Below are 24,171 nucleotides of genomic sequence, written 5' to 3' on the forward strand. Positions count from 1 at the left end.
GCTTTCTTACTGCACGATGGCGCAGATGTACGCCTGGGCCGGTATGCAAATAAGCCTGGTGGCCAACAGTCTCAGCATTCATCGGGATATGTGGGCTGCTACGAAGAGCCGATCTCATCAGTGAGTCAGGAAAGGTGACGCTAGACTTTTTCTTCTGGAGATACACGGCGTGATTAATTCTCGCGCAAAGGACACGAACGGCATGCTTCAAAATTATTATATACATATGGACGGCACGAACAAGCTCCTTACGATGGATTATGTTACTTGATTAAAGTGTGGGCAGAACGGAAGTGATATTCTGTTTTCACCGTTTAAGTGAGGGTGCCGAACTGCAGTAAACCAGTTCTTTAAATTTTGCTTTGCTACCGCTCTACAGGCGCTAAACCATGCTGTTTCAGTTTGCTGTAACGCAAACAGTTGTTTTAAAATACTTTGTTTGAGGCCCCTCGTTTTCTTTCAAATGCAAGCATGACGCGAAAGAACAAGAGCAGCATCTTTATCCTATATGGCTGTCTGGTTGTCTTTGTACTTAAAAGAAAATAGGGCAGTTCGCACGAAGGACGAATCATTGGAATAGATAGCAAGGCGATTATGTAAATGCGCTTAAAAGACGTGGACGATAGGTAAAGGCAAGGGAAGACACACATTGCGCTATGTGTGTCTCGTCTATACCTATTTGCTACGTCTTTTAAGCGCATTTACATCATCGTTGTGTTAAACCAACTCGCCCAGCTAGGTGTACTCATAGCAAGGTCTAGCGTCGCGCTGTTCCTCCTTGAACGGTGTTTTAAACATACATGTGGGTGTCATATTTACGTGACGCAGTAAGCAAGGTAACTGCGACTGCACAGCCTAGAGATAGGCTTGGCAGCTACCAGGCGTCTCACAACGCTGCCTTGTAAGGAGTTGTGGAGATTATGGGGTTTCACGTGCCAAAACCACGATCTGATTATGAGGCACGCCGTAGAGGAGAAATCCGGAAATTTGGACCCCCTGAGGTTCTTTAACGTTCACCTAAATCTAAGTACACGGGTGTTTTCGCATTTATCCCCCATCGAAATGCCGCCCGTGGCCGGGATTCAATCCCGCGACCTCGTGCTTAGCAGCCCAACAGCATAGCCAAAGGAGTTGGCGATCTCGTGCATTGTGCGAATCTTTGTTATGCAAAGCAGTCAGCAGGTAGCTCGCTATCCTGCATTGTTTGTATTTCTGTGAAATGTTAAGAGATAGACAAAAATCTTTGCATGGGTGAGAAATGGCACGTGTGTGACACGGGCGTGCGGTAAACGTCAGAACCAAGATGAATGTGACGGCAGTGACATGACGACATATTTGTTTTAGTCCGGCGAAGACACGTTACAGCCTGTTCATATAAAACCTGGTGTGATCCTGAAGGTGGTACACTGTCCCATAGAGTGCCAATGTGCTAGTTGTCGTGAGAAAAGGATTGGGGAAAAGCGCGTGCCCTCGCTTTTATAAGCAACTTTCTGCTTTGGGACATGGGGCACGCGAAGTACAGTGGGTAAGTTTCACTTCTACTGTCAATTTAACGAGTCCGAAAGTGCTACTTGGTGCTGACACAAGACTAGCGTGCACGCGTCCGGGGCCTAAGGGGTAAAGCGTCGGGATTTTGTTCTGGAGATGCCGCATTCATTTACCACAAGACACACAATTTTTAAATTGAACCTTCCTTTGTACAGCCCCGTCAGATGCCATGCAAACTATCACGGGACATGGCACGTGCCATCACTCATCGTGATTCCATCAGTGAGGTTTATGGCAGCTTCTTGTCAGTAAATTGCGCTAGTGGCATGAATGTTCTGCGTAGTGTATTAGGCAGATATATAATCACATGCTATAACAAGGCTATAAGTAGAGTCGTCAGTCTAGTGACAGGATTCCTCACAAAATGTGGCTTTTGCTGAATGAAACATTTGCTGCGTGCAGAGGCATACCTACAGTTCCATTAGCATAAGAAGCACTTCAGTGCGACTGTCGGAAGTACACGCGTTCAGGGAGCGGATAATGTCGATTTCGAATTGGCTGTTGCATCTACTTTATAAAGTTGCGAGAACGGGCAAAAAAAAAAAAAAAAAAAAAAGAAGTCTCCCATCCAGGCTGTGAAGGTGGTTGGACAGCGAAGCTCCAGACAAATAGAACGATTACCCATTTCAACGTAGCTTGAAATTATTGACAAGACAACATTCACATGCACTTTACCTTATTATTAGCCTAAGGCCTTTCAACGGCCTGAGACTTCGCTTGCGCCGCTACTTCGTGCACCTACAGAGAGTGGATCAGTTACAAGAAAAATGCACTTAACCACCCTTTCCCCGTGCCTCGTATGCACACTGCTATACTCAAGAGTCCTCAGTGTACGTGGCCTTCCCATAGCACTGTCAAAACAGAAATATATTGCTACGCAGGTTGTTCTTTTACATAAGGAAATGTGTATAGTTACGTCACTCCCTGCTTCGAATGCTACAGATGCCGCTTCCAGGCAACTTCAGCTTATGCAACCGTAATCTTTACCGGGAAACGCTTGCGGCGAACGCTATGAGCGAAGGCAAACTTTCCGGTTCTTTTTTTTCCCTTCCCTGCCGCGGATGCTGTGGATGCGCGGAGGCGAGCGCCATCTGCTGGTGCTGGAAGGAACCGCGTGGGGCGAGCCTTCGGATCTTTTGCCGACGAATACGACAGACCCATTGGGAGGTAGAGCTATGCACCTTCGCGGTAAAAAAAAAAACAAAAAAAAAACGATTCTATATTACGATGGAGCTTCCTGGGGAACTCCATGGTGCATTGGAAAGCCAGTGTTGGAAACGGGGCCTCGTTGGCGTGTTTATGTTACTTCAACCATGGAGTAGAGCTTACGGTGTAAAAACAGAAAAGAACATCCGTGCAATGAGTGCACAGACAAAAAAGCGCATAAAATAATCGCAGAAGGACCATGCGTGGACTTTATCACATCAGCTTTCGTGAGTGATTTACCATATTAGAAATGTTTCAATTTTCGGAGGGCATTGACAGGAGAACACGTGCTCGCCGTTACTAGAGCCGTGAAGTTTACTTCTTTTGCCACAGATTGCACTTCAATTAGAGGTTTTTCTGCATTGCTCTCAATTCGAAAAAAAAAGTAAATTGTTTTTATTCATTTAATAATACTGAGGAATAGGGAGGTATGGTAAATCAGAGTCAGCTATTACAGATTTAAAAAAAATTGAAATTTAAGCTACCGCTTTCTCAGTGTAACACACACGCGCGTTCCCCGGCAGTTACAGCTGGGTACTAAGTCTATAGAAAAAATAAAAGCCTAAATATCAACAATTGCGATGGGGATGCGGTGTTTTCTGGTGCAAGGGCCAGGTACGGAAAAAGAGCCCAAAAGAAGTGGTCATGAATTGTAAATGGTGCAATCAATATTGAAAGTTTGATATAACATGGCCGTACAGACGTGTAAAGTCAGAAATATCAACAAGACAAAAAAGCCTAACTAGAGGAAGCGTCCTATATGCACTCACGTTATTGAAGGTTGATGCCATATATGTGAAATAAACCTGTATCATACGAGCAAATACCGATGTGTCACTGTTCTAGGAGCCCTAAAAGCAAACAAAGTATAACCAGAGCTCGCAAAAGTCTGGAAATCAAAGCACTTAGCTGATATGCACCGCACTGGAACTTGAAACACCAATAGTGCCCGTCACGTTTTCAATATCCAACTTTTCAATATCCAATCCAATTAGAGATATGGCCGGTTCATCCACATCTCCAAGTGGGTTCGACTCCCATCAAAGGTCGTGGGTTAGAGTGCCTTAAATGGCTTTATCTTAATAATTTGTGCCTTAATTAACTTTGCCATAATTAACATCACAGGTCGTGCTGACGCTTATTCGGCTCGGTTTCAGGCTTTCTTACAAAGATACTGATGGCCTAATTCGCCCTAATTAACACCAAAGGTCGTGGATCTTAAATAAATTAGCCTTCATTAACACCACAAGTAGTAAATTAGACTAACACCAAAGATCGAAGGTTCGACTCCCTACGAATTTTGGTGCCATGAATTTCGGTGCCATGAATTTTGGTGCCACAACGCCGGACGGTGTAACGCTGGACATAGGATTTTTCGTCCCATGAGCCGTCTAAAGCAATTCTGGCACTGGGCGTAATATTAGAGCAGGCCTCCGGCCAATGGCAAACAGCACTTACGAAACAAAAACTTCGTGAATTCCGCCCCTGATCACTAGAGTGCCCACTACAGTTGGTGTTCCTTTTACTTTAATTAAATTAAATTATGGCGTTTCACGTGCCGAAACCACTTTCTGATTATGAGGCACGCCGTAGTGGGGGACTCCGGAAATTTCGACCACCTGGTGTTCTTTAACGTGCGTCTAAATCTAAGTACCACGGGTGTTTTCGCGTTTCGCCCCCATCCGAATGCGGTCGCCGTGGCCGGGATACGATCCCGCGACCTCGTGCTTAGCAGCCCAACACCATGCAACACCATGCAACTAAGCAACTACGGCGGGTCCTTTTACTTTCGTATTCTGGAGATATTTGAAGCACCATAGGAGTTGTTGTTAACCCTAATAAAGCATATCTAGAAGAAGCGTTCCATATGCGCAATCACGTTATTGCAGCTTCCTGCACTATCACTATCATATGGGCACACACCACTGCCACATTGTTCTAGGAGTTCTAAAGCAAACACTGAATAGGAGCAGAGCTCGCAAGAATCTATAAATGAATACACTTGGCGAATCAGCATCGCACTGGAACACATAAATACCGTGTCTGTTCTTTTTCTGTGTCTGCATTGCATCGCTGAGCTTACAAATTATGAGGCGCCAACTAAAACCAGGATTATGTTAGACCAGCGCAGCAGGAGCTTTTGACTGGTTCGTAAAAGCTGTGCTCTCAAAAACAATTTAGAGACGCTCAATACTGAAGCGCCTCCAACTCCACAAACATTGCGAAGCGTTTGCAAAGTGCACTTTGTCACCACCACCTGTGCATTAACGACATTATATGCTTACATCAATTAAGATGTAAAGCTGCACATCCGATAACCTTCATCGCATAAACGCATCGCAATGTGACATATCAGGCATGAAAAAGTGGATGAGGCCGCTTATAAGGGCGACAGCCACAAGAATTTGCTGAAACTCTTTTTCCCGAAAGTTGATGCACCGATCGGCATTGACAAAGAGGCATGTTCTTAAGGAGCGGATGAAACTTTGGTATTCCTTACTCGGGCGCTAAGAACTTCTGCACCATACTGACCCTTTAGTTCAAATAAGACTCCCAAGGTGACTATTACGACACTCGGCTACTATTTAGCGTGGCGTGTGCAAACAGCCTTCTCTATATATGCCCTTGGCCAAACTAGAAGTCCCTGCCACGACAGCTGGCTTTGTGGCATTGATCAAACATACTCTACTAAACTGTAGAGCGTGCCGTGACGAAAGAGCCATATAAAAGACAAAAAATGTCTACGCTTTTCCCCACAGCATGTGGGTGAACACTTCTGCACCGACAAACCTCTCCGCTTTAAAATAAATAACTCTCTCTCTTTCTAGGCTAGATATTTCTCTTAAGACCAAATACGTATAGCGTAAGAGAAAAAGGTAGCCAATTACTGCACTGGGCATAATATTAGCGCAGGTCTCTGGCCAATGGCAAGCAGCATTTACGAAAGAAAAGTTTCGTGAATTCAAAATCAAAACCGGTTTTTATTGAGATGATTAGAAAGATTACAATATGTTAATATACAGAAGGAGGTGCCGAAGTGAAATACTGCAATGGGACCTCCGTTACAAAGTAAACGTAGTAAAACAAAAATTACAGCAGTTTCAACAAATCGTTAACATGGAAGAATTACAGGCTTTAGTATGAATAGCATGATTGAAGAAATACATGTGCATAAATGTCATGAAAAAAAAAAGCACCGCAACATAATCTCGTTGACAACTAATAAAGTAGCAGCGTAGGTGATGTGACGAACACAGTACAATTTGCTAACTCGAAAGTATATGTAAGGCAGAAACAGAAGCCTAATGGTATGGCAATGAAAAATGAAATGAAGGCACCCTGAAAGAATGGTTGTGAGTATGAACTAGGCATCAGTATTTGACAGAATGCAATCTTCTAGTTGTTTCTTAAATTCGTGAATTTTAAGTGTTTTTATATGTAACGGTAGTGTGTTCCAGAGTGCGATAGATGAAAGGTGAAGTAACTGGCTAACACTCATAGCCTACTGTGACCACTACTGCTGGTGTTCCTTTTACTTTGGTATTCTGAAGATCTGTAAAACACCATCGAAGTTGTTGAAATTCGATTGCAGCAAACATAAATTAAGAAAGAGTTTTGCACAGTAGTGCAACAGTCGAATTCGAAAGGTTGCAAAAACACAAATAGCAGAAGTGACAAGGCGAAGCGAGAAGTAAGGCCCAAGTTCACAAAACGCCATTACACTAGAAATGTTCTTAATAGAAAACTCTAGCCAATCCTGATACTGGACATATTATTAGCGAAACCGACCCACCGATGCCGAAGAAACTTCCGAACGAGAAGCTTTGTGAATTATGCCCTGCATTTTACGTCATTTATCTTCGCTGCCAGAACCTCCATGTGTGGCTCGAAGGCGGTTAGAATATGGCCCTAGACTATGGCTATTGTAATACGGCAAATACACGACCAAACATTTTTCACGTTTCGCGACAAGATTACATGTAGTGGGCCTCAATGTGACATGACGCGTTTGTATGCATTGGTAAACACTACATTCGTGCCCGGAGTATGCAGTATTTGCTTTTGCAGGAACGTATCACATCGAATGTTTAGGTGTGTAGAAACGTATGCGATAGAGGTCAATCTGGAAAGGGGGCTATTTACCACCCGACTTGGACAATATGAATATTCGGAGTGTCGGTGGCGTGAGCGTGGAATCGCAAGGTCACTACAGTTGCGAAGGTGAAGGTTTAGGCACAAGGAATCACTCCTGCAGTGCCAGAACTGCTGGCAACGGCTACTAGAATGCATTGTCATCTGCGCGTGGGATTCTTGCCGGTACGTGTGCATAAATAAATCGTGATTCACTTGGTGCGGCCAAAATTTTACTTTAGAAGTTAATGTAACTGCGAGTGAGTACAGAGGGAATGAAGCAAGAATGTTTAACCAGCGTTATCCAGCTGGATAACAGTCGTTTTGTAGAAACGGTTGAGAAATGGAGTGATTACGGATAGCAATGTTAACCATAACTGTTGGCATGCTAAGATTACAAACTCTTTTCAAAGATTAGAGACTCGGAAAGGGAACCCAAAAGACAAAAAAAAAAAAGAAAGCTGCTGTGTCTCTTACGTAGCTGAAAAAAATTATTTTTTTTAAACGAGAGCACTGCAACTGGTGAACTAGTAGCTTTTTGAAGGTAGCATCATCGTACTTTTCGTGTGTATACAGGAGATACGGCTACTGCACATCAAGAGGTGGCTATGCTTAAAAATATAACCTAAATGTTTGCTTATGACAGGGTTTTCAGGAAATGGTACCGACAAATACTGAAGAATGAAGTAATCAGGCTCGGCTACGAGTAAAGATCTGCCGTAAAGGTATTTCTTGCAATAAGAAACGCACGGCGAAATATTCCAGCACCGTATATTTGGATGAGATACTGTGAGAATACGCTTAGAGATCTTTTCTCACATGGGACACACGGTCATATCCGTGGGGCCTGTGGAACTAATATCCTACTGAGCACAGAAGGTAGGCTTTGAGACAGTTTGACAAATTGTGAAGTCTTGTCAGTTAGTTGATTCAAATTACGTGGCGAGTAGGCATGGATAGAAGCAAGCGAAACATTTCGGCATTGAAGAAATGAGGGTCACTTTCGAACAAAGCACAATGGTGCATTGGAGTGGCATGATTCTGCGGCATCTTGCGTGCGCTCTACTCGTGTAGTAAAAAAAAAAAAAGGCTTTCGGGCTCAATATAGCGACCCACTGAATACATTGAGCTCGTTCAGTGTAATTATTATAGTGGCTGAAATTTCGTGTTTTATTCCAGACACCCCTGGTCGCTGAGGTCAAGGTAATAAACAAGACTGTCCATGTGACAGGAATTACGGACACGTTTTGCTCTGCACTGCAACAAGTGCTCAACTGCACGTGAGTGACTTGCGATTCGGGCTTGCCGGGTTTACTTTTTTTTAATTGAGCGTAAGGTTGGGCTTACTAAATCTGAATAATCACTAGGGAATTACAAGAAATACCACACGAGAGTGTTGACCAAAAGAACATATTGAAAATAAGCTTCCACTGTGACACACGTGCATGACTTTTGCAGCAGCTAATAAACTGTGCCAGGAGATATGACGCACAAGCGGCCCTCTTGACGCTTCGAAATATCGGGAGGAATGGCACTGAAAAAAAAAAAAATTCGAGAACGCACCTTGCAGGAAACCTATGCGAAATTGGCTGATGAAAAATGCGCCATTTGGTTTCGTTCTTGTCAGACTAGTGTTGTAGCACAGAATATAATGTTATCTAGGTTAGTTTAAATGTATTATCCGGCAGATAGTTCAGCATGCGTCTCCGCGAGCACGCAATCGTAATCACGCCTTCCCACTTGCCGCTCATTGTCGTGCGCGTGGGCACCGAGCCAAGTTCGAATCTGTCCTGTCGGTTTCGTCAAGCTACGCAGCTCACAAGGGAAATTGTCTGAGCCTCCGTATAGTTCGTTGGAGGAGTTAATAAAGAAACGAAACTTAGAAATTGTCGCTTCAGTGTTATTTTCGAACATTTAAAACACTCTTCCTGCTACGCCGCATATACTCGTTCTGGTTTTAGATGCTGCGTGGCGGTTTTGTAAAATACCTACAAAATTGCACCAGATAACTAAGAAAACGAGAATTAACGCGTCAAAAGGACATGAAGCTCTCGTAGGTAGAAGTGCACCAATACAAAGCCTTTTCCGTTTATGCGGCAAAATAGTTTCCACGCTCCCATCCGCTATCTCTTCATAGATAAAAGAGAGTTTTAGCAGAGCGTTTACGGTCCGGTCCGCTCAGACCGGCTTATCACAACAATTGGCACGCAGCCGCTCAGCAAAACGCTACCGGAAACACTGACGCGCGTGTGCACAGCACAAATAGCGGCAGCGGAACGTGGGACGCTGACCACGTTCCGCTAGGAACCTGATTTAGCGGTGCGTCAAGGGGCGTGTAGTTGCTATCGTAATCGTTTTACCGCCAAGCTGAGAGCACGTCAGTGGCGTCTCTGGGAGACGCGCTTGTTAGATAAGCGAAATCAATGCATTCTATGCAGCCACCGGTGCGCGTGAAACGTGTGCGGAGCGGAGCGCAAGCAAACGCTCTGCTAAAACTGTCTAAAATGAACACCGAAATTTTCTAATGTGCCTTGTAGTACAGCACAGGCCCACAGTGGTTCTCAGAATTTTAAATCGCAGACTGTAGGTTAGAAAAGAACTCGGCAGCTCCGTCCGAAAGGCGGAGCATAAAGAGCGACAGCAAGGTTCAGCGTCGCAGCTAATTTCCTTGGACTGTGTTGCAACAATACGCTGATTCGACATGTTGGCATGACGCAGCACGCGAGGCAACTGATGCTGTCTAGAACGAACCGTAGCCTGCTTGCTACCAGACGTCTCAGAATGTCGTAGTGATGAGGACCATCGCCGGTGGCATTGCGGGCGTCGCACCTCAATGGTGCTCCAGAAGAGACCGACGGAAAACAGCCAGCGTTAGTGAGCGCCCAATAAAATGTTAGACTTGACGTTTACTATACCCGTTTCGCTCAAAGTAGTGCAAGCCCAAAGCATGAACCACCACCATTATTAGAAGCATCGGCATCATCCCCCGTTGCGATAAACTTTGCTATCGCGTAAAACGCTGCGCTCTTCTGGCGATATTGCGACTGTTTACTGCGGAGCTATTAGCGTCTAGTTGGTCGGGATTTTTCGCGGCGTAGTACTCAAAAAAGAAAAAAAATCCCTCCAGCCATTGAAGAGAGGAGCACATACATGCTTGTGCAAAGCATTCGTTCCAATAAAGAGGAAGCACAAAGATCCAAACAGCATGATTGATTAAAACGTACTCCTTCTAACTATGTGAAGTAGGTAGCACTCCCCGCATACGTTTGACAGTAAAGATTACGGATGCGCGAGCTGCCACCGCGACGGCAGCTTGCGACGTGGGGAGTAACGTCACTATCCTTTCATATAAAAAATAACCAGACTAGCAACTAATTGCATTGTTGCTGCAGCACTGCTACGGATATGCAACGCAAACCTAGAACTCCCTAGGAATAGTGTGAATATATGAGGAGCAGCAAACGGAAATGAAATGGCAGCACAGATGAAGTCCGTACGGCCACATTCTCTTGTGGCTGAATAATGTGCCGCAGGAGAAATTGAGCAATGAAGCATTGCGTACTCCCCTCAGCAGTCGTATTCGTGAGTTTGGGCAGCCTCGTTGGACATGCACTTTCGAAGAGCCGGTAGGCCGGGATGGCGAGTGAATTTTTCCAATATCTCTTGCGACTAGCCAACACTCGCTCGGTGGGCTTCTCAAGTACTAATAACTGTCTTATACTTCAGCTTACAGCAGGTCGTTGGTACCTTTTCATAGATAACTTCGAAGCTGTAACTGATGTCACTTATTTACTACGTGAGCCCCGTTTCATTATTCGGACATTCGGACATGATAGCTTCCAAGATCATTTTAACTTGTAGCGGCTTCCTCTGGCAGGTTAAGGAGACTTCCAAAATTCGCCACTGATCTCTACTTTATTACAGATCAGTGGCGTAAAGCGACGAGCAGAATAGAGATGCGTATTTAGCGGCCTGTCCACGAGCACGACACGGCTGGCAGATAGATTCCGGAAAACAAACGAGCTAGACGTTTTGTACAGGTGTGCGGTTCCTACAGTGGTGACATGAGCCTCGTTTGCTGCCACGTGTCATTCTCGCGTGCAAGCCACGCACCGTGCATCTTCTCTCTTTTCTCTTCACTTATAGTGGCTAATTATGGACGCCTCTTGAACCTCCAAGAGGAGAGTGGTCCCTTGGTTCTCGTTCGGTACCTCCTGGTACTCCGTATAAATAAATCTAGAGTTTCGACATACTCCTAATATTCAGAGCATCGGGATTCTAGAACTGTGATTTGTGGATGTGCTATGTTAAAAGAAGTGCAAAGAGAGATTCTAAGCTCTTCATAGCCGCTTCTGAACTTTCGTCCTTCTACGTTTCTTGTTTACAATTGCTTACTGCTGAGTAACGCATGATTCTATCTTTCAAAATTTCCTCGTTTTAAATTCTCATTCGTTAGATCAAGAAATTTCGGTGTAATGTACAGTACCACTAGGTGGGTAATGCACAGTACAAAGGTAGACTTCCTACCTTTGCCCAACTTCTATTTAGTTCTTTACACACTTTGCATACTAATATCTCTACATACTACCGCAAGACGGCGTTCCACTGTCTGTCTCTAGTTGGCATCCCTATGGCTTGGCTCTCTACAACAATAATTTGCGCGCCCGGTACTTCACACTTTCCAATGACACCTACTGGAAGCGCTACAGATAAGAGTGAGATTTAGATAGGAAACTTACCAGCCCGACAATTTCGACAATTCGACAATTGTGTCCTCACGCAGGGAGGCTTACTAAATTAAATATCTTAGGAATGACTGGGAGAAAACACTACGTAATATTACTTGACTTCTGCCCTTCGATTTATTGTATATTGCCGAGTTCACATTTATTAGACGGACAGCAATGTGTGCGTTTGTCCCATAAGTGAGCTTAAAAGGAGCTGGTACATAGCTCGTTTTTCTATGCGCGTTAACTGCCTTTGTTTATCCGGCCTCTTACAATAGCCTGGATGCGCTTGCTTTTCGTAGGTACAGTTACCACCTGCCCTCTCAGCTTACGTATGGAACTCCTTATCAGAACGGCACCTGGGCTCCTGGCCTGATGGCTGACGTCATAAACAACGTGAGTAAAGCATTCTGGATGGAACCTCTAACACGCCATCCCTGGTCTATTAACCGTGGAGTAAAGCCAATCCTGGCGCTTTCAAATTGCCGCTGTGTGCATGCTGAGAGCGAAGACGCGTGGTACTTTCGCCTTCAGCACGAGTTATCAACGATCGTCGATGACTGTTCTTCAATCAGAACCGTTTCTTACTGACCGGTCGCCCTTCATAAAAACATCTACGAACTGCGTCCGAAATTCGCCCAATGCGCGGAATAAGCTGAGTGCGCTACAGAGTTGACATCTCGAGAAAAATCGCAGTTTCGCACAAAAGGCGAAGCATCGATTGCTATAGAAATTTAGTAGACAGCTACACGAAGTAAGGATAGTAGTTTTATCGGCCGTATAGAATTAAAAACATTCGCTTAGTAACTAAATGAACAAGCATGGCGTCAGCGAGAGCGGGCAAACATGAACACATCGCTATCGATGACCGAGTACACTCGCCGTGAAAACGCTTACGGGAGGAATCGCGGCAGCAGCAGCGAGTGAAGAGACCTTCGCGCTTTCTATCGCTTCAACGCAAGCTGAGCGGGGAGAACACAGCGCGGGCAAAAGTATGAGCCGTGTGCAGAACGCTCTTAAAATAAGGCACAACGCACGCGCGACCGCGCAAACTCCCTTTCACGCTGCCGTACCACTTTCCTACCTTGCACGCGCGATGGCGAGCCGCGATCTACGGTTCCCCTTGCGCGTGAAAGCGAAATACACAGTCGATGCCGGCGAACAACGCTCCCCCCTTCCTGCCTCGTATACCCCTAAGGCCTTTGGCGCGACGGCGCGTTTCGTCGCAGCTTTCCTTCCTTGCGCGCGGCAGATTGAGCTGCGATCGTCGGCTCCTCTGGCACTTTTTCACTCTCACATACAGCATACGGCGCGCGGCGAAAGTGTTATTGCCTGTGGACTTTATACCGAACGTTACGGCGACGGCGACGCCATGACCGGTGGCAAAATTGTGCCTGGAGTGTCCATATCATCCCTATCGCGATGTAAATAGGCTGAATCGTATGGATGATGGGGGGGGGGGGGAAGGAAGGTTCAACAGAGCCAGTGAAACCGTAGTTCTGAAAAAAAAAATATTGCGTCGCAAGCGCTTCAGAGTGTCATGTAGTATTTATCTTAAATGTTTCCCAGTGTCCTGGATGAACTCTACGTCACATCATGTTCACGATCTGCGGAATGGGAGGACATATGAGGAGTAATGTTTCACACAAGTTTGACATTTGTGGCTTAATTATACGCTTGGTAAATAATTAGTTACCTCTAGCTTTCTCGTTCCGTAGGTTTGCAGATTATTTATCAGGTATGTTTCTTTAATAAGCGTCTCCGTCTCCCTTTCTTGTAATTGATTGACAGAGTGAGCGCTGTAATAATTGAAGAAATTTCAACTTCTGGATACCATCTCATTTTCATTACAGACTGCTGACTCATCGTTTCTTCGTTAGGCTCTCCGGTTTCAGCATAGCCATATTTCTCTCACTCTAAGGCGAAACTCTAAGCGAATCGTGTAGTTCGTGAGTCGTCCCCTAAAAAGTGGACGATTGCTGAAGCTCGAAATCTGTTTGTGGGAGAAAACTCAACGCTGACTGTGAGCGGTGGATTCCGTTCCAGGTGGTTAATCTCACCATGCCCACCGTCGCCAGGACAGCCAAACGGGATGAATTAGTGGACTCTACCTCGCCTTTCTACGTGAGGCCAGTCAATGTTTTCGCTGGCAGAAACCAAACTCGAGAAAACAACATGGCTGGTTACTTGCTGACTTTCGACCCTCAAGTAAGTAGTTACTTATTTTGTAACGAAGAGAGAGATAGAAAGAGTAACATTTTATTGAATGAAAAGGTAATGGGTGTTGGGGTGTGGGTGGGTGGGTCTCTTTTCCGAGAATACACTGGCCAGAACTGCAAGGATACCCCTCTGGGTCTCCTTGTCCGCGTCGGCCAGGATGGTCTCCCACTACTCGCTATTTGTGATTTTGGATCATTGGAAGGCATTTAATCGTCGTAATAGTGTAACTATATATGATTGGTAGCTTTATAAGCGATAAGGAACAATCGGAAAAAAAGAAAGAAAATGATCAGAGATAATACCCACAGTTTACATATAGTTCCATATAAATGCATGGAAAAGCAATAGTAAGGGTGGACCAACTTGAAGTTTAAGAATGCACCTACTTAAATTTGGGGGTGGGGAAACTTAAGTTTCGGGGTTTGCCAACTGAAATTTGGGCATAGGCCAACTTATGCTTAGCACACTTGATAACTCCAGTGGAGTTTCTCCATGTTTTTCGATACAAGAAAAACGGGAATGACTCCTCAAAGACTAAAATTTGCGTTTTTTGAAGCATGTTTTTATAGACGTGGAAAACATACAGCGCCAATTAAGCAATTAGAATACTCACGAAATAAATCAGACTCGCACGCGTTAATATACCTTAGCAAAAAATTTTTTCAGCTTTAAGAATTCTGTGGGAAACGTGCTCATTCGATCAAAATTTACAATAGCCTTACTGAGTTTTTTTTTCCATTAATTTTTGTCCGCGACGAATCGTTTCATAAGTGTGTGATGTTTAATTCGTGTGGAATGGTATTTATCTTTCGCTTAATGTTTAAAATTAATTTTCGGATGAACAACTTGAGCCTTTGATTATGCACGATTTCGGCAAAAAGAACCTAGAGTGGAATGGTGCATCCATCACGCTGTGTGTTTATTAGCCAGAGCGCATAGTCAATGCCAACGTAATAAATTTTAATGTTTCTTTAAAGCTCCAGGTGAAGCCAGAATGATGTGGCTTCAGTCACTGCTTCAGTTCGCCTAAACGCCGTAGCTGTATAAATGAGCAGTTACAGTCGGCGGTACTGAAAACACATTAGTAGCTTCTATTTATAATGAACACTTTGAGGCTGCCGTGCTTCAATTGTGACAATTCACAAACCGCACTCAGCGGAAACCCGTACAGAGACGCGAACGTGTGCGCCCACGCTATCCCTGTCGTGACTCCAAAGCATACATTATTTTAACGCGATCCGGCGTAGGCGTTGGACGTCGCTTCGGCAGAAAGAACGTAGAACGAAGTTCCGAACCATGCATACCCAAACACTTCCCTGCCACCAAAGTTGCTCATACCTTGCCTTTCATCCTTTACAAAGTTATTCCTCGGAATCTTGAGGACAGCAGACCACAAACAAATGTAATGAAACAAAAAAACACCGACAGCGCATGTCCTTTATTTTGTGCGTGTTTCCCTTTAAAATTTCGTTCGTACCGCTTTTTCTTCTTCCCAGGGTTGAAATAAGGCTCTCGGATGTAATTTCAGCGCGTCAGAAAATAAACAGGAGCTAAAACAAAAGCGTCAAACTGAAAAGTTGTCATCCCGCTCGCAATAACGCGTGGTGTCGTTTGTTGCGCTGCATCGAGGAGCGAGAGCGCGCGAGGAGAAACGAGTGCGAAGAGGCGGCGTAGATGGCGCTGCTTTTTATCATTGAAGGGCTCTACTAGTGCGTACGTCATAGGGCACGTGACGGCGCAGCCAATGGGGAGGAGGTGGCGCCACGTGAGGAGCGTAATATGAGCGCGTCTTTAGATTCAGCGTTAAAATAAAAAGAATTCAAGGGGCACTTATCCGTGGATAACTAAGTGCTAAAGCATTGCGACCACCGCGCCATACTTTGACATTATTTCACAATGCAGAGTCATCAGTTCGACTCCCAACAAAGGTCGTGGGTTCAAGTGCCTTAATTAACTTCAGTTTAACTTACTGTGCCTTAATGAACTTCGCCTTAACACCAAAGGTCGAGAATTCGCAGCCTTTTTGGGCCATCGTTTGGTGACGCCGACAACGTCGGATTTTCCGCCTCATGAGCCATTTAATGTTTTCGCTTTCAAACAAGTTAAACAATAAAAAGCAACAAACCCTGATGTACGGCTGCTAAACACTGTTTCAGATCAATTTGGTTTTGTTTGTATTCCTTTTCGGGTATTTAATTTGTTGCCCGTCGCGGCAGCCTCAAGCTCATACTGACGCAGCTCTCACGAGCTGGACGCCTAAACCTCTTAATCATGAAAGGCGCGCTGTGACACATTTTGATAATCTAACTTCGTGCGCAGTTTCCACAACGTTGCACGCTAAGTACGAGACCGAGTATAGCATCACCTTGCCATCATAATCATCATTTTCATCCTCATTCTCTGTCCCTCTTTCGTTTTCTTTTCCCATTCCCCAACCGAGCGTAGCGTGAGTGGCCGAGCTCTCTGCCTTTCCATAAACGAAATTCTGTCTCTCTCACCAAAGATAGTTTGTTTTCGACATTGCTTCGTTGTAATGCAGGGTTTTGCCAGCGAGCGTCTGCCTATAATACACTTTTGGAATAAAAAACATATGAAACACAACGGTGTGCTGTGTTCCTTACCATTTTACGAAAGTTTCTATGCTCACCGCTGGTATCTTAACAAAGAAATCTCGCAATACAATTATGTTCGTCATAGCTTTTATGAGATAAACCACTCGACACGAATGCTATGCTCGTTTGCTCAGCAGAAACTAGAAATCATGGTCAACTACACCGCTGGTCCACGTTGAGTGCGTGCAAACCTAAAGTAGGTATGCTAAACGCGTGCAAGACTAAGGAAGGTTTTCCTGTGAATACAGCCTTAGGGCCACTGCAGTGCATTTATCAGTTGTTACGTGTACCTGCGAATGTATGAACCCTCCCCCATTCCCACACCTGTTATGAGCGACCTGTCGGGAGTGAGGGACATTCAGTCGTACGTTCTCATGACAAGATGATTTGCTTCGACCTAGAAAAGGCTGCTACGGTCAGCCTGGACATCAACCTTTCAAAGGTGAGAAGCGTGCAAACGGGCTTCCCCATGTCAACATAATTGCCCTCTTCTCCGAAACGGTGTCAACCATTTTATTCCCCGAGCTGACACAAAGGGATGTACGAAGAGAAGGCAAACCGGAGGGCGGGAGGCCATCGACGACAGAGCCTGACGAATGTAATAATGCTTCCACAGGCTCCCTGGGAAGACGTCGACAACCGCAAGACCGAAAGGGCGTCAACCCCTTTACCTCGAGCTGACACAAAGGGATGGAAGAAAGACAGAAAACGCGAAGGGCCGGTTCGACGGTAGAACCTACTTCCACAGGCTCCAGAAGAAGGCGTCGAGGATCACAAGACCGCCAGGGGTTATTTAAGGCCATCTTGGCCCCCGTGTTAATTAGAACCGCTCGAGACTGAAATGGGAGTCACATCCATGTACCAATTAAGTGAATACACTCTTTTGTACTTTTGTTTTCATCATGGGAGGTATTCTGTAAGAGTTCACCTTGTGGACATGTCCATATCGTCGGCTCTTGAAGTTCTCATTGGCTGTGGCGCCTGGCTGCTGTGGACGCGCAGCCTAGCGCAGCTAATCAGAACTTCAGCAGCGGACGAAATGGACATATCCACAAGGTGGACTCTTACAGAATACCTCCCCATCACGATGCCTGACTTCGTCGTCGTTTCCCGATTCTCGCGGGGAATATCTACCTCATCCGGTCGAGATGGTATCACACCTTTATCTTGAAGCTCGCAATACATGCGCGAGTATATACTGCCTTAGGGTCCCTGCAGTACATTTGCCAATTGTTACGTGTACTTGCGAATGTATGAACCCTCCCCCATTCGCACACCTATATATTTGCGTTCGCAATATGTGCGCAGGTATGGGCACTGCTCCTCTTCTTTTTGGCCCTTCTTAGCATCGTCCTTGCCTTCTTGGATGTGGCACTCCGCAAGATGAGAGGACTGCGGGCCACAGCACTCGAATCCTGGAACGAACACTTCTGGATGCTATTCGAGAACATGTTCTGCGAAGGTAGTATTACGGGTGCATGAGAACTCTTGGACGCAAACGCTTGTACTGCCTTGTAGCATGTACTTGAAAAAGAAAAAAAACGAGGTTTGCTAAGCAGTTTGTTGCCTAGAAGAGAGCATAATATTAGAGCGTTGCAAGCTGTTGTATCTTATTATTGAACGATTGACGTGTGTTAAAGCAAGCTTTGCAAGACTTAAATTGTAATAGCGAAGAACTTGCGTTATTTGTACTAGGTAAAACCAAAATGATTCTGCAGTACAGCATAATGTTCACCATAATATTTGAATTCGCCAGAATATGACCATAAGTATTCCCTATATTCCCATCGTCAAATGACTTGAAACGTGCTTGCATTGAAAGTTACAAAGAGAACCTCGAGTACGAAGTACGATAAGTACCGTATTCTGAAATAAAGATTGTCATTAGAGACCCCTCACCAGGCCAACTTGAAAATTTTGGTTATACGCTGGAAGTTGTTACGTGTCCTCTAGGGAGCGTCCTGCTGTAAAAATATTTTACATCGGCTTATTAATAGCTGAGATAGAAATATTTCAGTACCGCGAACCCATGATTTCAGGAGGCGAGCTTCACTGTCAAGCGAGACACACTCTCCACACGCCCCGTCTAGCCTCCGCACGCGAAATTCCTTCCCTGTGTTCTCCCATACCGGACCTCGAGGATCGCGTGACGCATACGTCACGGACACCGCCTTCATTTTTTTCTCTTCGCTTTCATGTTCTTTTTCTTTTTCTTTTTTTGCGGTGCTGCACACTACCGCTTACGGCTTCGCGCGCGAGCTGTTGGGATTCTCTCGTTTAGCGCAGCACACGGTTTTGCGCGCTGTGCACAAGGACACCTGACTACCGGTATAATTCAGTGCAACACGAATAGTGAGGCAGACACAAGCGGATTGCAGAGCGTGATCACGCGTTGGAACACTGTAAAAACTGGCATAGTTTCGGTAGCTGCGCACGCGACTGCACGACCGTGGGAACAAGCAGACGAAGCGGCAGTACATCTCTCTTGCTTCGGTATGAAGTAAAACAAAACAAAAAAAACACGCAGACATTCCGTTTGTTACAACAACAACAACAACAACATTCATTTAAGGTTCAGTTTAACCACGTTTGACTCACGAAAAGTAAGCAACTGGAGAACTAATTGAAAACTTTCGATTCTTCAGCGAGTTTTGTAAACTTTACCAAATGTGGACTCCATGCGAGAACTCTATGTAGAAATGTCATAATAATCACCATTGACAAGGGAATATTCACAAATTCAATATTCGCAAAGGAATGCAACACACAAGCACAAGTCGAATGAGAAATATTTCACTATGTATGCGACACATTCCAAACGCCATTATTTTCATCAGCGCTATTGCTTTTTATGCCCTATCTCGGTGTGCATAATTGGGCAGAAAGCGCCTGAAAGGGATGTTGTAGACGTTCGTCGTGAGACGGGTTCTGCAGAAACTTTGTAATGTGCTCAAGTAGGCGCAAGGCATCTTTGCTTTCGCCTAATTGTGGTATGAGAGTGATAGAGGAAATGCGAGGGGGGGGGGGGTGCGCTTTACCCAGGCGGTCGTCCGGTTTGGTAGCCGGCACTGGAGAAAATGTTATAAGGGAATGAAAGAAAAATGTAAGGCAAAGACAAAATGAGGAGTTGACAAGCAAAGTAGTGGACAAATCGCGTCTACAAACGCCTACAATCAGGTTGATCAATAAAATAAACGTCCCTAGAGCTCGCCTATCTTTCTGCGTTGGCGATTTGTGAAGCCAAGCACCCAGGATCTTTGCCCCTGTAAAGGGTTTGCCGTCCATTTGGCTGAGCGCACTTTTTAGACACTGACGTTGGATGTCGAAGTGGGTGCCGTGGAAGATTAGGTGCTCGATGATCTTTTCATAGTTACAGTGGTGGCACGTAAAAGAGTTAATCCCTTCAATGAAGAAGTACGCATTGGTGAAGGCTACATCCTGTCTTAGGCGGCACAGGCAGTGGAGTGTCACAGTGGCGGAGGACTGATGGTAATCGCCGCAGCAGCAGCGTATCAAGCGCGAACAAATGACGATTGAAATTATCCGAAGTGTTTGAAAGAGCAAGCGTCAGCTCACAAACAACTCGGCGAATTTCCCTACCTGCGTTTGTTCTCGATGATAGCATGATCGTGGACTCTGCGTTATTATGGAGTTATCGTGGAGAGCTTCATCAGCAAGATGGTTGCTGAAAACGATGCAGTGACCAGACACTCACTGAAAGAAAACCCTATGCCTTCCTTTCAGACCACGCGATGGCGATTTTCTGTTATGCTTGAAGTCAACGAGTTGTACAATGAGTTGTAATTCAAATGGCGCAATGTCACTTACAGGCTTTGAAAAGCTGATTTAGGATCTCAGAACACTGCTCATTGACATCGTAATTTCTGCTCGACATGCTGAACAGCGGAAAGAAGAGCGTCAAGCTCTGATTCTGAAGGCGAGGTAATATACGACTTTTGGAATTTGGCTGTGACCAGACGGGTTGGAACGACGACGGTGGTCGCGGTATTGGTAGAACTGACCGCATTGTCCATGCCAATGTGAACATGATCCACATACTGCCCGTGTATTCGGGCCCCGCTGCCTAATTAAGCTGTTTCAGACCCCTTATTGGAACCTGGGCCTTTCTTGTAATTTCTCGCATATGGAAACGGTAGTTGAGGCTTCTGTGTACAACACAGGATATGCTGCTGAGTCACGATTGTTCTTGAAAAGGTAGCCTGAGGTCTACCTACTGGCAAGCAAACCAGGTTGTAGTCAGCAATCTGGGAGAGATCTCGAATATTCTCTAGTAGTTACATAAGTCGAGAGTGTGTGCTTTCTGGAAATAAAAATTGTGGTGATTGAGGCGCACCGAGACAGACCTAAACACGTGTGAAATGTCTGGCCTTGTGTGGTCTAATGAGCCCAGTAATTAATTATTCCGATGTCAGACACGACAGGCCGGCTGCGGTGTAAAAATCCCAAAAGTAGTCATCTCAATGGTGTAAGTATGGATCTCACTCACGTCCCTCACGTCGTACCGCCGAAACATCTCACCAAATGCGCAATTTAGCTTCATTTCTTTAGGTTAGCGCAGTGGGGACCTCTCTAATGATTTCTATTGATGATGATTTCTACAAAACGTTGGTCTGCTGTATGAAACTCCTCACCTGCTGATCGAAACACGGATCTGTTTAGGCTATTGACTCACGAGCAAATGCCATTACCGCGCCTTTTCACTCGAACTATTCAGATCTTGAGGGTGATATTTATGCGTATAGATATGTCCACCTGCCTCGAATAAAGCTTTCGTTGAAGTGCGTGCCTGAGTGCATTCATTTGCGTGGCCCCGTCCCGCCTGTCATTCCACTTAAACAATCTCAACTACAACTAGCTGAACAGGGCCTCTGGCCCAAAATTTTTTTAATGAAATGTGTTCAATATTGCAGCCTCCGCAAGAATGCCTGAAGCCACGGTACTGCGCATTGTCAGCTCTGTATGGTGGATTGCCATCGTGGTGCTAATGAACGCCTTCGCAGGCCAGATGCGCGCCTGCCTCATGGTTAAATCCGAACGGCCGAGAATCAACACGCTGATCGACATTGCATCGAAGCCTCATCTCAAGGTTTACCTTCTGAAAAACACTGTGGCCACCCGCTACCTAGAGGTATGTCGTTGCACCTATAGGCGAGAAAGAGTGCGACTACGGATTATCGGCATTCGGTACAGGTGGGCGAATATCAACTTTTTCGAATACGAATTGAATCAGAACAGTAAAGGTCGAATATGAAATAGTCATACGCAGGAATACAATAGGAATACAGCAGGAATATTTATTTTAGTTCAAATGGCTACACGAGCGTAGTGACGAGCAGAAAAGGCAGCTAACTATCAAGGGCAAAGGATCACTCTTAAACACGAGGTCTCTAATTGTCACATAAAAGCACTGCACGAGTAGCGTCTCAACAACTTTAGAGCTTGGTCCCCCCCCCCCCCCCCCCCGCCCCCCAAAAGAAAAGCAGTTTCTTCCGAAAGGCGAGGCACCGATTGTGATAGCACTTAGTGGATAGCTGTAAGAAGTAAGGATAGTAGCTTTAGCGGCTGTGTAAACTTGTAAACATTCGCTAACTAACTAAATTAACTATGGCAGAATGTGTAAGCGTGACTGAACGATGACGTAGGAAGAAACAGACACACAGAGACAGCGCTGTCTTTGTGTGTCTGCTTCTTTCTACGTCCTTTTTCAGTCGCGCTTGCACATTCTATCATGGGTTCAAACCAACTAACCCGCCAACGTGTCTTAACTAAATTAACAAGCACGGTGTCACGCGCGCACAGGTAAACATGAACACATGTCACTCGATGAGTGCGGGAGCTCGCTGTCAAAATGCTGGAGTGAAGAATCACGGCAGCAGCAAGCGAATTGACCTTCGCGCATCTCTCGCTTTAACGCGAACGAAATCTCGAAAGCACAGCGCATACGAAGCTACCGGAACTACGTGCACTCTGCAAACATCGCAGATCGCTTTGAAGATGAGGTCCGCGTGGGCGCGTACTTTGGCCACGTAGTAGGTCGCTTTCAAGACACACGAGCGCCGGCAACGCGTCCCTACGGCGTCTGCCAAAGGCGTCTACTACGGTGTCCGCCATTCGCGTGGTGAACGCCGTAGTAGACGCCGCGGTTGTCTCCACTCTACGAAGCGGTGGGCGAGGAGAACATCGAGGCACCCTAGCAGCTGGCGGTGAAGAACAACACCCTCTTCGAATATTGAGAGGGTGTTGGTGTAGAACGCCCCTCCTCCCTCGCCTGACCCCCCCTGCCTCGCGCGCGGCAGGAGAGGGCACGCTTCTGGCCCGCGTTCCTCGCTCGAGCACGCGAGATTGAATCGCGTGCGCCGGCTCACCCTCGGACGCTTTCACTCCGCGCATACAGCATACGGCTCGCGGCGACGGTTTTATGTGTGCGTGTGACAACTTTATTAAATATCCCCTTGAAATTTGTACGGAACCTCATGGTGACAGCGACGGCGGCGCCGACGGCAGAAATGTGCCTTGAGTGCCCATATAGTTGCTACCGCAATAAAAACGCTAAATAAATGGTTGGCAAAAAAGGCCAGAAGTTGGGGGCGCGAACTGCTGGCCGACTTGTGTGCCTTAGAGTTATGTGAGAGGGCCCATCACAGGTTTGTAGCGTAAACAATAAAACTATTATGAATGAATGAATGAATGAATGAATGAATGAATGAATGAATGAATGAATGAATGAATGAATGAATGTTTATTTTGACAGAAATAAAATACAAAGAATCTCTGTCAAAGAGGCTGACAAAAAGGCACGAATGCCTGACTAAGTGTCAGTCCCCTTCCCCGACCCATTCCCAGTGCACAAAACACTCAAGCACACAGGGCAAGCATGGTACACAAAGTGGATACATACACAAAAAATGAAAAGTACATGAAATACGTAACAGCAATACTGAATTTGATTTGTGTACAAAGAATGAACAGTCATACCTGAAGCGACAGCAAATACATGTTCACTTTTTTTTTGAAAGTGTTTAAGGACGGTGATTCATTTATTATAGTGAGTAATCCAGGGTGATGATTCAAAAAATCTGCAACTATGAATGCCTGCTTTTGCATGCCGTAATTGGTACAGATCTTGCCCTTGTCGTAGGTTAATTGCCTTGTGTTGTATTTATGTTCATTCGGGAGGTATGTTTTAAGAAAGGCGCTTTCATTGAGTCTTATTTCTTTAAATATTGCAATGGCTGTTTTTTTGTTAATAAGGTTTTCTAATGTTAAAATACAATTCTTCTTGAAAAGCGGAGCGGAGTGGCTTCTATAGGGCGCATTCTCAATTACCCGAATCATGCGTTTCTGTAAGGTTAGTAAACTATGGATGTTGGTTTGCGTCGTGGTACACCACACAGATAAACAATATTGGAGGCGCGAATGCACTAGGCTATAGTATAATTGTTTTTTTAATCTAGAAGGTAACAGATGTTTTAATTTATTAATAACACCGATGGATCTTGCAATGCTGGTTTTAATGTTGTCGACATGACTGGACCAGCTTAAGTTTTCTTCAAACGTAACACCAAGGAACCTCTGGCACGTAGAACGTATAATGACTTCATCACGGAATTGTAATACTAAGCTCTCATCAATAATTTTGTTACGAGGCCGAAAAATAATGTATTTTGTCTTTTTAGTGTTTAATTCCAATTTATTTGCTCTAAGCC

General features: G+C 45.2%; 1 protein-coding gene across 3 annotated transcripts in view; it reads left to right on the forward strand.

Annotated features, from left to right (window-relative positions):
* LOC129382470 (glutamate receptor ionotropic, kainate 5-like) overlaps window positions 1–24,171 on the forward strand; it is a 46,302-nt gene that overhangs the window by 11,419 nt on the left and 10,712 nt on the right. For all 3 annotated transcript variants that reach the window (XM_072288820.1, XM_072288819.1, XM_072288818.1), the window contains exons 2-6: window positions 8,065–8,165; window positions 11,915–12,008; window positions 13,659–13,820; window positions 17,753–17,906; window positions 21,376–21,593. In XM_072288820.1, the coding sequence (XP_072144921.1) occupies window positions 11,988–12,008; window positions 13,659–13,820; window positions 17,753–17,906; window positions 21,376–21,593 (555 nt within the window). In that variant the 5' untranslated portion in view covers window positions 8,065–8,165; window positions 11,915–11,987. The remainder of the gene's footprint in view (window positions 1–8,064; window positions 8,166–11,914; window positions 12,009–13,658; window positions 13,821–17,752; window positions 17,907–21,375; window positions 21,594–24,171) is intronic.

The sequence above is a fragment of the Dermacentor andersoni genome, chromosome 6 (assembly GCF_023375885.2).
Source record: "Dermacentor andersoni chromosome 6, qqDerAnde1_hic_scaffold, whole genome shotgun sequence".
NCBI classification, from domain to species: Eukaryota; Metazoa; Arthropoda; class Arachnida; order Ixodida; family Ixodidae; genus Dermacentor; species Dermacentor andersoni.